General features: G+C 33.3%; 2 protein-coding genes and 1 long non-coding RNA gene across 6 annotated transcripts; 2 read left to right on the top strand and 1 right to left on the bottom strand.

The window, feature by feature from the left end:
* The first annotated feature begins 2,898 nt into the window (after window positions 1-2,898).
* LOC145085657 (auxin-responsive protein IAA16-like) lies at window positions 2,899-4,271 on the top strand. The gene is made up of 4 exons (XM_079023536.1): window positions 2,899-3,221; window positions 3,298-3,491; window positions 3,611-3,728; window positions 3,867-4,271. Exons 1-4 carry the CDS (start codon window positions 2,992-2,994, stop codon window positions 3,916-3,918), a joined length of 594 nt encoding a protein of 197 aa, XP_078879662.1. The 5' UTR covers window positions 2,899-2,991; the 3' UTR covers window positions 3,919-4,271.
* A 2,075-nt stretch (window positions 4,272-6,346) lies between these two features.
* LOC145085646 (uncharacterized) lies at window positions 6,347-7,333 on the top strand. The gene is made up of 2 exons (XR_013700044.1): window positions 6,347-6,617; window positions 7,085-7,333. It is a non-coding gene; the product is annotated as an uncharacterized LOC145085646 (long non-coding RNA).
* Window positions 7,299-11,360, bottom strand: LOC145085600 (P-loop containing nucleoside triphosphate hydrolases superfamily protein). Of its 4 annotated transcripts, none has more exons than XM_079023532.1 (12): window positions 11,038-11,360; window positions 9,750-10,135; window positions 9,566-9,648; window positions 8,856-8,907; window positions 8,732-8,773; window positions 8,585-8,663; window positions 8,472-8,512; window positions 8,229-8,297; window positions 8,053-8,127; window positions 7,856-7,972; window positions 7,718-7,768; window positions 7,299-7,624 (listed from the first exon to the last, which is right to left on the bottom strand). In XM_079023532.1, the coding sequence occupies exons 1-12, from the start codon at window positions 11,237-11,239 to the stop codon at window positions 7,481-7,483; spliced, it is 1,341 nt and encodes a 446-aa protein (XP_078879658.1). In that variant the 5' UTR covers window positions 11,240-11,360; the 3' UTR covers window positions 7,299-7,480. The 4 variants fall into 4 exon arrangements, with proteins under 4 accessions (XP_078879658.1, XP_078879661.1, XP_078879657.1 ...); XM_079023535.1 differs by having other exon boundaries at window positions 8,472-8,503; window positions 11,038-11,357; XM_079023531.1 differs by having other exon boundaries at window positions 9,750-10,141; window positions 11,038-11,354.
* Between the last annotated feature and the right edge of the window lie 2,117 nt (window positions 11,361-13,477).

The raw sequence follows: 13,477 nt of genomic DNA, 5'->3' as shown, positions 1-13,477 counted from the left end.
GGAACGAAAATCATTTTGGCAGTATACTAAAAACCCATGTCGATGATTTGTCGTCGGTATATGTTACATATTTTTGGATTTTGATTTATTTAATTTCCTTGGTGCAAGAATCACTAACGATGTCGTTTGGTGGAGAACTATCCCGACGACATGTCGTCTCTACAGGTGTGCAGCGGGAACGAAAAACATTACGGCGATCCGTGTGACGACTCTATGCCGACGACATGTTGTTGGAATAAAAAATGGCGATCCGTGTGACAGCTCTATGCCGACGACATGTTGTCGGTATAGGGTTGTAGCCTAATAAAACTCAGTAGACATTGCAGACTGTTTCCTTTGTTCGTCCACCTCCCAACGAAGAATCACGCTTCTGGTCCTTCCTCTTTTAGACTTCACAAAACCGGTAAGCTTTCTAACTTTTTTGATTTCAAAGTTTTTTTTATTCATTGATTTGATTGATTTGGTTATTTTCCGGTGAAGTAGTGATCGGAGGACCACCTTCTTCTTCCGGCCACCACAGCCCACATAACAGGTAGTATATTTGATTTCTAATTTATTTTTTTTGAAATGGTGTTTTTTCCGGTGTCCACTAGCCATCACTGGAGGACCATAGTTGAAGCCAACCACCGGAATCCCGCAAGCACATACCATAGAATAGGTTAGTATTTTTTTCAGGTCACGTATACCGACGACTTGTCGTCGGAATAGGTATATATAAAATTTTATTTTTTTTTCTTCGAAAATCACTACCGACGACACTTTGTAGACGACAAGTCGTCGGTATAGGTTTTTCCGTAGTAGGCGGATCGTGGTGGTGGGATATGTTGGATGTTCTTGAGAGGGCAACATATGGTGAGTGTTCTTGGAGAGAGAGAGAGAGAGAGAGAGAGAGAGAGAGAGAGAGAGAGAGAGAGAGAGAGAGAGAGAGAGAGAGAGAGAGAGAGAGAGAGAGAGACTTTTTATTTTTATTTTTTTTGAACCGATAAATCTAATCTACTCCTAAGCTAACAACACCTATTCCACCTATGTTCACGATGAGACTTGAACTCTCGACCTCAAAGAAGATGGACACCACCTAATACCGTTAGGCTACAAACCCTTTGGTTCCCATTTCTTTAGTTATTGCATATAGGTTAATTGGACGCGTATTTAATTCAGTGTAATCGTTTTTGAAGTTATGAATGATATTAGAAAATTGCTCTAAGGTCTTTATGTTTCTTAGGAGATTAGTCATCTCAAATTAGCTTCTTTATGTTTCTTAGGAGATTAGTCATCTCAAATTGGCTTAGACATCGTATTTGTTTTTGCTCCGAACAACAAATTGGATGAGGTTTGTCGTTGCATGGGAAAAAAGATATGTCTAACATGTTGGAGTATCAAATAAAGACCACAAGCGAGTGATTACATCATTGTAATAGCTACATGTACATGAAAATGTAGAAATAATAAAATCTCGCAAGATAGGATCGCCACATATGCCTATCGGTTTCATTTTGTCAGAAACAAATTTATCATGAAAATGGTCATAACTTCAAAATATGGTATCTTTATAAATAACTCGTTTTTTTTTATAAGTTATCCAACTATCCAATCTAGCCTTCTTATTTAATTGTTTTACTTTTTTTTTTTAAAAGTAAAATACTATAACTCAGTTTAAAATATTTCATAACAAAACTATAATGAAAACGATATTTATTGCTGTCTTAAGTTTCTTCTTAGAAGGCGCACGTATCGGGGTTCGTTTGGTCTGGAAAAGAATGGCCCCCGTTGTTAAACAGCACACAAACATGAAACATCGCCACAAAGCTTGTCTCTGGACCTACACGACTTCATACAAAGGTTTAATCATTTTGTCAGTGAACAAATCGGTGATCAATTAAGGCACTATATATCCATGAAGCATTTATATGTTATGTTTGAAATTATTTTATAATCATGTATTTTGAATCAAGTATACTGATTTATTTATTGTTCTTTTGATTAAGCTCATGCATCAATGTTTTAACCATCAATTGATTATAACCATCAATTGATTAAAAGTAACACGAATTCATATTTAGTATGATATTCGGAAAATGTACTTTATAATAATATAAATAGAAAAAATGTATTTTATAAAGATAGTAGGAAAAACAAATTTTAAGACTAAAAATATGTAATCTCTGATATACATATATTGGACTTAAACAAATTTATATAATTATCAACAGAAAAACGAGTATATTATGTTTATGCATGTACACTAATCATTGTCATATAGATGGAGAGAGTAATGGACTAACGGTAGTTGCAGGTTGTTAAGATGTGATTGTTTTATGATCAGTATAATATATATTCTAGCATACAAAAAAAAAAAATATTGCATGATTTTTGAACTTCAAAATCTAAAATGCAAATTTTAACTAGATTTTAAGAATATCACAAAATGACAATTAAAAAGAAATTATAATTAAACTGAATGATACCGTGATTATCACACACCATATTTAATGTAAATGACGAATCAAGGTGTTGTATAACGATATTATTTGAAATTTTATATATTATAATAGTCTGCTCCTATTTACATACTTTTAATTCAAGTCGATTAAGCTTTTGTAATGATTAAAGAGGTTAAAAATCACAAATTTGAATATTGGTCTCCTTGTTAATTAGTTTTTCCTTTTTTGCTTTTGCTTGTAGACAAAGTATTTTCCGACAAGAAAACGAAGAGACCGTGTTAAGACCAAGACTTAACTTGAAGGGCCCACATAACCCCCACGATTTCATGGTGCACTGGCCAGTAAACATGTAAACCACTCATGAAATGACACGTAGTAATCTCCCATTGGTTATGGTTGTTGCCTCTCCCACTATATAATCAACACGACGCTCAACACCTTTACAACGACAACGCGTTTTTAGTTTTTAACATTCGCATTTTTCATATCTGTAAAGGTAACCGAAACTTCTCAGTTTTCAGTCAGATCATTGAAGAGTCTCTCCGGCGTAATGTCATCGGTAACGTCGGAATTCGCCGTCACCGGAGGAGGCAGTGGTGTTGAATTTGATGAAATAGAGCTCACATTAGGGTTACCAGGGGAGTCGCGAGAGAGGAAGTCCGGAACAAAACGACTGTTTTCAGATGTGGTTGATTTGAAATTAGGTAACTGTGGAGAACAAGAGGCCATTGAATCCTATTGCGAATGCTCGGATTTGGACTCGAGAAAACCTCCGTCGAAGTAAGTAATTAATCTCTTTGATATGTTAATTTACAGAAAGGATCGATTATGGTGAAGTAATCGGATAATGTTACAGGGGACAAGTGGTTGGATGGCCGCCGGTGAGATCCCATAATAGGAAGAACACGGTGATGAAGAGTAGTAATTGCAAGTATGTAAAGGTGGCTGTTGATGGAGTACCTTATTTGAGAAAAGTAGACCTGAAATCCTACACAGGATACCAACAGCTTCTTTGCGTTTTCGAGGACATGTTTTCCTGCTTCGCCATTGGTAAGTATACTTCTACATAAGCAGCTGTTGCACATTATTATTGATTGTGTAACGATTTACCGATTTGGATTTCTGATTTCATCGTAAATATTAACATGTTAATTTGATTAATGTTCCAGGCAATCGTGCATTGATCAATGAGAATAAGATGATAGATTATTTAAACACATCGGATCATGTTCCAACGTATGAAGATAAAGATGGTGATTGGATGTTAGTCGGGGATGTTCCATGGAAGTAAGTTAATTTGCATATACATTGTACATGTATGAATATTTATTAATATATACGTATACACTAGTTTTAGCTCATGTATAGAATTGAAACGTACCCTTTGAAGATTTAATTAAACCATTTTGTGTTGTACTTTTTCAGGATGTTTGTTGAAACATGTAGGCGAATAAGATTAAGGAAAAGCTCAGACTAGTCTTGGTCTATTTGTCCGCAATCATGATTGTAATTACGTTTGTGATGGGTTTTTTAATTTTTATGTTGTAGCCTCTTTCGAACATCTTGAATTCTTGATGATTGACGACTGTTTGATTTAGGAGATATAATATATTTGTAGAGGAAGTTGTTTAGGAATAGAATATAACTTTATTATATGTAATCACACATGGAGTTTTTGTTTCGGATCCATGCAATAAATTTTTTGGTGGGGAGTTTTCATGAACAAGCAAAAACATTTAATGTAATTGCGCGCATGGGATATGACGGGTTACCATATTTCAAAGTTTAATTGTTTGATTCGACAAACAATCTAAGTTATTCTTAATCAAATATTTATAAATACATATAAGGTTCAAAATAATTATTCAATATTTTGAAGAATTCAATATAATTTTTTAAGATTTTAAAATTCATGTTTATTTATTATATTTTCACTGCTAAAAGAAAATGAAGAGTTATAAGAGAATATTACACTTTTTGTATATAAATGTCATGTCACCAGTTTTTTATAAGCACATTTAAAAAAAAAATGTTTGTTGCGATAAGTTGGAGAGAAGACTATAATTATATGGTAGTTAAAAAAGATGCTGTATTTTTCTCACTTTTCTGTTATATTTTTAATAATTCTTTTAGTATTTGATTTGATGGATGAGATATATGTACAAAAACTTAAAATAACATAGAATAAAGATGCTAGTGTTTCAACAGAATCCAATGAGATACCACTATTATACCAGATTACCAATAGAATTGCTCATTTATTTATATCCAATGAATTGCTTATTTGATTTATGCTTTTGGTTTTGCAAATTAAATCCATGGCTAAAAGTAAAAGGCAAAAACTTTTTGGTAGACCAAAACGACCCATATCCCGCATTTCCTCCCATATTGTGGGCTTTTATCATATTTTGTAGTGGCAAAGCAACCCATTTCTCTCATTCAAGTCGAACTTTATCAGGTTGTAGCACAAAACGAGTTGGAATCTGATGATAATCATGAACATATAACGAGTTCAACTTGAATTCTTTATCGAACATTTGAGCATTATATACCACATAAGCTTTAATTAATATATGTATAATTAGCGTTGCTAAAAACTCGGTAAAATGTCTTGGATCAGTTCGACCGAACCCAACAACTTATATCCAATTGATCCAAGCATATTTTGACTCGTTGTCAAACCGGTTTGACCTGTCTATTTCCATTTCTAGTTTTGTTTGATATATTTAAACATCCTTATTTATTAAAAACTATCCAAATAATTGAAAAAAAATGTGACTATTGTTGATGACCCATGCCACACCCATCCCATGGCCATCGCATGAGAGGTAAACCATGGAATATCAACCACTAAATGGAGCATGCCCATGTTGGTACATATGACCTTCATGAAACTAATGCAATCCAATGTTCAATTTGATTGTTTAACTTTGGTTGACCAAAATTAATTAGATTGGATTAGTTGATAATATTTAATGAAACTGATGCAATCCAATGAATGGATTGATCTGATTGTATCTAAAAACATTTGATATGAACTAATGAACACTCCTTTAAGAAATGGAGGAAAATTGTCTAAACGTAAAAGGGTTTAACTTTCAATTTCTAAATTATTACGGAGTCCACAAGCAAAGACACAAATAAGACCGTTATGCTCTAAATTCAATATTTTTGGTTTTCGATAATGTTTTTATATTTATTTTAAATATTTTTATTTATCAGATGAATCATATTATTTCAATAACTTTTGTCAATCACATTATACTTTGAACAATAATTGTGGTTTAATTTTCTTTTAACTATTGCTTAGAATAATTGTTAGTTATTTTCTATTTAATGTTATTTTTAATTATTACTATAGTTAATTAATTTACAAAAACTAATAAGTTTTATTTTTAGATTTCCCCCATAATGTTTTTAATGCCAATTATTACTTTCAAGGTAGTATAACTTTTACTTTTTTGTATTTTTAGATAGAACTTAATTTTCGATTTGATATTTTTTATAACTATTGATTATTAATCAATTTAAAATTTATATTTTTAATTGTTTTTTTTTTAAATTCAACATTTTAATTAACAAATAATAATAATAATTAACTTTTTAATTAACAAATGATGATGACAAATAATGATGTTTAACTTTTTTTATTAACAAAATAGCGATGTTTAATTTAGAATATAAATATATTATTACTTTGTTATTAGACATAAATAAAAATTATCATCAAGTAACTGAAAAGAGTGACATTAATTTGTGAAAATTAAGGAATAAAAAAAATCTAAACTAACTTTTATCTTAAATCACATTAAATAACTTCAACTACAAATGGATTGATTACTAACATCACGATTTCACAACGCTACCATGTGATCTCTTTTGCATGCTGTTAAATTACATTTGTGTTGGGTTGGGGCTTTGGGGGCTGGACCTTATGGCTATTGTTGGTTGATAACCACCAACTATGCACCACTCTCATTAAATACGATCATACAAGGCATACCCTTCTTTATACCATATATCCTCATTGGCTTTGTTTCTTTTCTGTTACTTTTAGTTTTAGAAAAAACCACCTCCACACATAGAAGAGATGTCAGAAGCACCAAAGATACAAGTGATGTCATCCCATCATCAAATCCAACAACGGAAGGATGAAAGGGGCTACATATATGCCTGGTTTGTATACTTTCTGAATTCCTTTTTACTTTTTATCTCATCTCCTTCTATAAGTTCTATGCTCCCTAGTCCATATACTTAAAAAATAAAAATGGATCGATATGGATTATATGTTCTCTCTAAAGGGTTAAACTTGTAAAAGATAAAAGGAAAATGGTTTAAAAGTTGCCCAAATTCCTAAAGTTCATTCAAAAAATAATGAGCTAATGGAGACGCTTTTTAAAAGTAAAATGATTAAATATGTAAAAAAATTGAGACAAATCAGAAAATATGTTGTCATTTTATGACCTTAAACCTCTTAATAATATACATCTTGTAAACATATCTAATACATTAATTATTTTAAAAATTTAAAAAAAAAAAAAGAGGTCAAGGGATCAACTCAATCCCAAACCCAAACTTTGACTTGTTACCTGTCCATTGTATAGAAAATTTCTGTGATAATTGATAAATATTTATTTATGCAGTTTCTTCACAATGTTTTGCTGTTGTTGCTGCCCGGAAATGTGTCATGGGTGTCTGGATGGTGATTGTTGCTGCTGCAAGTAGCCCATATAACTATGTCTAAACCCGTGTTTCCTATTCATTTTCCACATGTATCTATTTTTAAACACCAATCTTTTCTACCTATATATATGTATCTTAACACATTCTATTTGCTGTGTATCAACGATATCGAAATGTTAAAAGTTGTAATATATATTAATTGTTAAGCAGTGTGTAGCATAATAAGTTTTAGGTAAGATACATTTAAATTGTATAAAAAGAATCGTACCCTAATATTTATAATAATGCATGTAGGCTTATTAAATATACAAATTAAAGACTTTGAAAGATGAATCGGTGGAAGTATGTAGTTGCTTCTAGCCAGCAAGGATTGGATTTCTTTCTTCATCAATTTCAACAATAAGTGTGTGATTAGAATCTGATCCTTTTGGTCCTTCTGTGTAGAGTGTAGGGAGATATGCGTTGTATGCAGGCAAATATCTTGATACAAAATCCATAACCTGTAACTCCAACAAAAACAACAAATTAATCATTACTTACTTTGCAAACTGCAACCAACAAATATTAGCACCAGTTGAAATAATGAAAAAAACCTCCTCATCAGTCATCCCTGGGTTTCCAGCTTCTCTCATTCCAATCTCTGCCTATAAGATTTCCTCAAATTCACAAATTATATAAATCATAAAGCCTATACAAAAAAAAAAAAAAATCAATCAAGGAGGATATCAAACCTGTAAACGCCATTGGTATACACAACTTGGGTCTTTAATTTTGATGATAATCCATGATTTTATGAACTTGTCCCATGCATCATAATAAGCTTCTAGGTTTTTGTTCACTATTTCTAGCTGCAAATGAATTTTCAGGAAAAATTAATGATTCGAAGAAGCAATAATATAAACACATGAATCTCTGGATGTATGTTGACCTGTGGATCGACAGCTTTGACCACTTGAGCAGGAAGAGGCTTGAAACCAAGCATCCAACCCTCAAACAAAACTACCTAAATATTCACAAAACAGGGCAAAAGACACATTACAGATTATAAGAAAATTAAAATAAAAACTTGTCTAAACGTAAAAAAATCCAAAAGATTTCACTTACTGATAGAGGTCCTTCAACTTCAGGCCATGTTGAAGGATCGGCTCTGTCACCTCTACCATTGTATGCAGACTGCATAATTAAAGAAAGAATCTCAAATCATACATTCTTTGAATTATGTCTTTTACCTTAATTTTGTTGAAACGTGTTAAAGTTGATTTGTATCTGTTGCATCCTTTGTATTTCAAGGTTATTGATATCACCATTTAAAATGGATGTTGACACAAATTCACCAAGTGTGCTTACTTTATCATATCTTGGCAGCTTCATCTTCATACCTGAACATGCTTTTTGCACCAAAATTTAGTTCAAAATTTGTGATTAGATTAAAAAAAGTTGGATAAAAGAGTCAATCACACCTTCTTTAGTCAAATTACTAACAGCCGTTAGTGTTTCAACTGACAAAGGAAGATCATGGCTTCCAGCATTTCCACGAAACTGTGACCAATTTTAATGTGTTCAACTTTCTGCTTTCAGAAAAAGCAAAGTTAAATTTGAAACCCTACCTCTAAAAGAGCATTGCCAGGATTGTTTTCTCTCAATTTAGCCTAAAAATGAAATTAAAACGGCATTAAATTAAATAATAGAAAACCAAAGAAGATGAACAAAATAGGTGGTTAGTTACTTTACCTGTTCATCATACGTAAGATAAAAATCATCTATCGAAATAGTTGCAGATTTCCTGATACATACAACATGTTGGAAATTCTTTTATGAGTTTTATCCCTCAAGATTACTACTTACTAGAAAGGGTAAATTATATAAACACCACTCTAGTTTGTCACTTTTTTTTCAGTTTAACCACCTAGAGATTTTTTTTAAAGTTTAACTACAAAAGCAATTTTTATTAGCAAAAGGAATTGGTTACCCACATTTCAACCCAGTATATTTTGGCATTTCTTTTGTAACCAGCCCCACAGGCCACATGTTGAAACTTGTGATTATGTTGGCTTTTCCTTTTGTAAAACACTAGGGTGGTTACAAAAGAAAGGCCAACATATTTTTATTTAAATATTTTTATGATTATACTATTAAACATTTTTGTGGTTAAATCATAAAAAGAAATTATTCGGGTGTTTAACCCGAAAAAAGTGACAAACTACAATGGTTTTTATGAAATTTACTCTTTTTGAATGCCACATCAGCAAGAATACCAGCAAAACCCATTATACCCTGTCGTTGCATGTTTTTGTGGTTAAATCATAAAAAAAGAAAAAATCTGGGTGATCAACCAAAAAGTGATTAACTACAGTGGGTTTTGTAAAGTTTTCTGTATTATAAATCCACAACCATTAAAATATCATTATTTTAGTAAAATATATCATTACTCTGCACTCTACCTGCCTGCAGTTTTTGAAAAAAGATAGTCTAGAGCAAAGACAAGTGTAGTTTTCCCACAACCTTGAGGTGCACTAAAGCCAATCTGCATAACAACAGAGGACATCAACCTTTTTGTGGACTATATTAATCGTATTTTTCTAATACAATTATAAAAAAATAAAAAATAAAAGATTAAACATTTACCACCAAAGGAGGGATATCATCTCCATCTTTAAAAGTGGACCTATGATCAGAAATCTGCTGTTCGCACCACAAGAAGACAGGGATATAGTAGTGATAAATTCTAGCTTTCTGGGGTATTGTAAGGTATAACTCGTTGAGGTTAAACAATTCACACACATGAAATCCATTTGTTAACCACTTGTCTATAGACTCTGCTATTGTTTCTGGAGTGAATCCAAGTTTTTCTATGAGGGGCCCTGAACATATAAATTCAAAAAGATCTTCCACAGAGGAAACTTGTGCAGGGCTAGATGGAAACATTGAATGTAATGGGCCATGTCTCCTTTCATGGTTGGCTATAATAGACTTATAGGTTGAGTTGTCTTGCATCCATGAACATCCATAACCTGCATCTATAACAATAACAATAACAATACCCATAAGACTGATAATATCTTTTAAAGATAACAGGAAAACAATGAGAAAGAAATGGTGTGTTGCCATTATACGATAATGACTACTAATTACAGCATTTAGTTTTCTTCAAGTTATGCGTACTCATGGAAAAAGAAACGTCTAAAGCCTTGTTTGGAAACCTTTGATTTTTTTTTTTCTGGAAACCAAAATTAATTTACAAAAAAAATTGTGAAGGATTATTCCAACATGTCAAATTGATTTGATGTTTTCACTGTTTATGAAACTGGTTAAAGAAAAACACTATCACCTATTTGACATGAAAAACACTAAATGTGTGTCTGTGTTGTTATGGAATGAATAAAAATCACATCTATTTACCCTACAAAAAGACGTTAAACAACTCCTACTGTACAAAATAAAGGAACACTTACTCAATTATTACACCAAAAGATGTCTAAAAGCTTGAACTGTTGAACATCCGTGTAGGACATAAAATCTTTGTTGACTATTAAAATTCGTACACGGCAGGGAGACCCCACTCATGATGGGATGATAATTTAAGATAATCACATTGTTCTCGCATTGAAAATTAATCACCACCACACACATTACACAACCCAACTAGTAGTCTAGTACCCGAATTCAAAACCTAATTTGCAATTCGAATGTGCCTTCCATCAGACATGAGGTATCAAAAATCAAACAAAGCACCATATACCATTGAAAAAGCGAGATAGCATTAGCATCTAATCCTTACGAACATTACGACTCGTGTAAGGAAAAGAAAAAAAATAAATAACTAGAGAAACAACGTACGGAATAAAAAATGAGTTTAATCTATAGAAAGATGGCGGAGATTTAATACCGAATTGAAGTAATAAATTTACTCTACCTGTTTTGGATGAGTTTGGGGCCAATTGAGAAGTGATGCGATGTAATCCGAAGCTGCTGCTGCTAGTACTCGGAAGCGGATGGTACCTGGTGGATACATGAGCATAATAGTTGAAATTCCGGTCGGAGATTGAAGGCGAAGGCGAAGACGACGTGATTAAAGGCTTCGTTGGCTGGTACAAAACGTCCATAACCACCACCATAGTTTAAGATGAGATTAGGTGCTCCCCACCGTGGGACTGTGGGAGTAGGAGGTGTATTGTAGAGGGAAGTTTGAAGTTATCTATTGGATTTTTGGTTTTGGGGTCGTTGTTTAATGTTTATGGACCACTGCCAACTGTCCAAGAAATTGATCGTTCGTTATCATACATTTCATATGTATTGTATCCTCTTCTTTGTTTGTGTAAGGCTGTAAGCCCAAGACAAGTCATCCGGAACCAATTGAGGGCGTTCTTTGTTCAAAGGTTAATGACCATAGTTTACCTTTTTGTACATATTTACTCATATTATAATTTGTTTTTTATAAATTTTATCACTAAACTTATTCATACCGTTCTCCTTGTGACGGTGGACGTGAGTTTAACCGGTCATTTTGTAATTTTGTGGTTTAAAAATAAAAAGATTATTAGCTCGAATTACATTGGTATATTGTAACACACCCTTTATTAAATAAATTAATTAATTAATTAATGAATGTATATTAGCCTTAAAATCAATAATTATATAGTAAGGTGTTGGTTTCGAGGAGTCGATTGACATGATTTAGAGTTTCGGGGGCTAAAGTATAATTTCGGGATTTAATTTGTAAAGATTTTTAGAAGACTGGGGGTGTTTGGTAAGTATTGGACTAATTATGAAAGGAATTTTAGATCTGGATGCTGTTGGGTAAATTTCGGACTTGTTTTGAAAGAGAATTCAAAAGGCAGGGTTTAAATGGCAAAATATGGATTGAGTTTGAAAGAAAAAGGGAAATGAGGGACCAAAGGTGTCATTATGGCAAAAGTTCGGAAGGCATCGGGTATAAAGCATTCCCATAACCCTAACCCTAACCTAAGGATGCAGCCGCCACCCTTCTTCGTGGTTCCGATTAGACGAGTCCGACGAGCATGTTGTTTCCCAGCCGCCATTTGCATCGTCGAGCCCGACAGCTATCGTCTCCGCCGCTGCACCGCCTCTGTGAAGAAGACGAAGTCACCGTCGTCCGTCGCTGCTGTCGTTGTGGCTCGTTGTCACTGTCGCCGTCGGCGCCTTGTAGCTGGTTCACTATGTCAAGGTTTTTTCGATGTAGCCGCTGAAGCTAGTTCCTCTGTCGCCGTCCTCCTCCTCCTCCATGTCTGAGGTGTTGTTGCATGGTGGGTGCTCGTGCTTCGTGTGTGTGTGTGTGTGAATCGTTGTTGGATCGTGTTTGTGTGTGCGTTTTGTTGGCTGGCCGAATGTTGAAGATAGCCACCATGGCAGCCAACCATGGTGGTTGCCGCCATTTTGTTTTTCTGCCACCTTTGACCACCGTGTGTGGGGTGGTTGTGGGTACATATTGGTATGTACGTGTTTATTTCGATGGAGTTTAGTATGAAGTGTTCGTTTGTAACACCCGTAGATTCGGGCTAGTTACTTTAGAGACAATAAGCGTCAAAAATGACTTTTTGATAGAAGATTATTTAGAATGAATAATCTTAACCAAGTTATATTATATGTCACAAGGGTTTCGTATATATAAAGAACGCTGAAATCTGAGTTATAACAAAGAAGTTATGACCCGTCGAAGTTTTTCGGCAAAACCGACACGACACCGGGAATCATAAAAAGTGAATTTACGATAAAATACTTTCTAGCCTTAGCGATCTAAACGAAAGTCGTAGTATACGTTAAACCGAGAGCGTGCATAAAAAGAACGTCAAAATCTGACTTCGTATGAGGAAGTTATGATTTTCTAAGATTTAACATAACAGTGCACAGCCCGAAAATCGAATTTTAGATCGGTCGATTTTTGGCCGACGCAACCTAAACGAGAATCGAAGATATCATTAATAGTAGCACAACAGTAAAAAGACAGACGAAAACGGACGTCGGATAAAGAAGTTATTAATTTTTAACGAACTTTTCATGTCCCGGTCTGTTAAAAATATAACTTTAAAAATAAAGTCAAAATTAGCCGACGTGGTCTAAACGAAAGTTGTAGGGTACGATCCCGTCTACGCGTGGATATAAAGAACGTCAAAAACAGAATTCATATGAACGAGTTATAAATTATAATAGCATATTTACGTATTAAAATAAAGTATAAATCATATATGCGTATACAAAAACTACCCTCATAGTTACTTAATGACCTTATAGTTATATAAACAACTAAACACCGCTTTATAATACTATTTTTAATAAATTTAACGATATTTGTACTAAACTAATGTCGAAAGTACTCAACAATAGTTTTATAATGA

Source organism: Lactuca serriola, chromosome 1, assembly GCF_051521515.1.
Source record: "Lactuca serriola cultivar US96UC23 chromosome 1, Lser_US96UC23_V15, whole genome shotgun sequence".
Lineage (NCBI taxonomy): Eukaryota > Viridiplantae > Streptophyta > Magnoliopsida > Asterales > Asteraceae > Lactuca > Lactuca serriola.
Note: the sequence above shows the minus strand (reverse complement) of the source record. Positions and strands in the feature narration are given on the sequence as shown.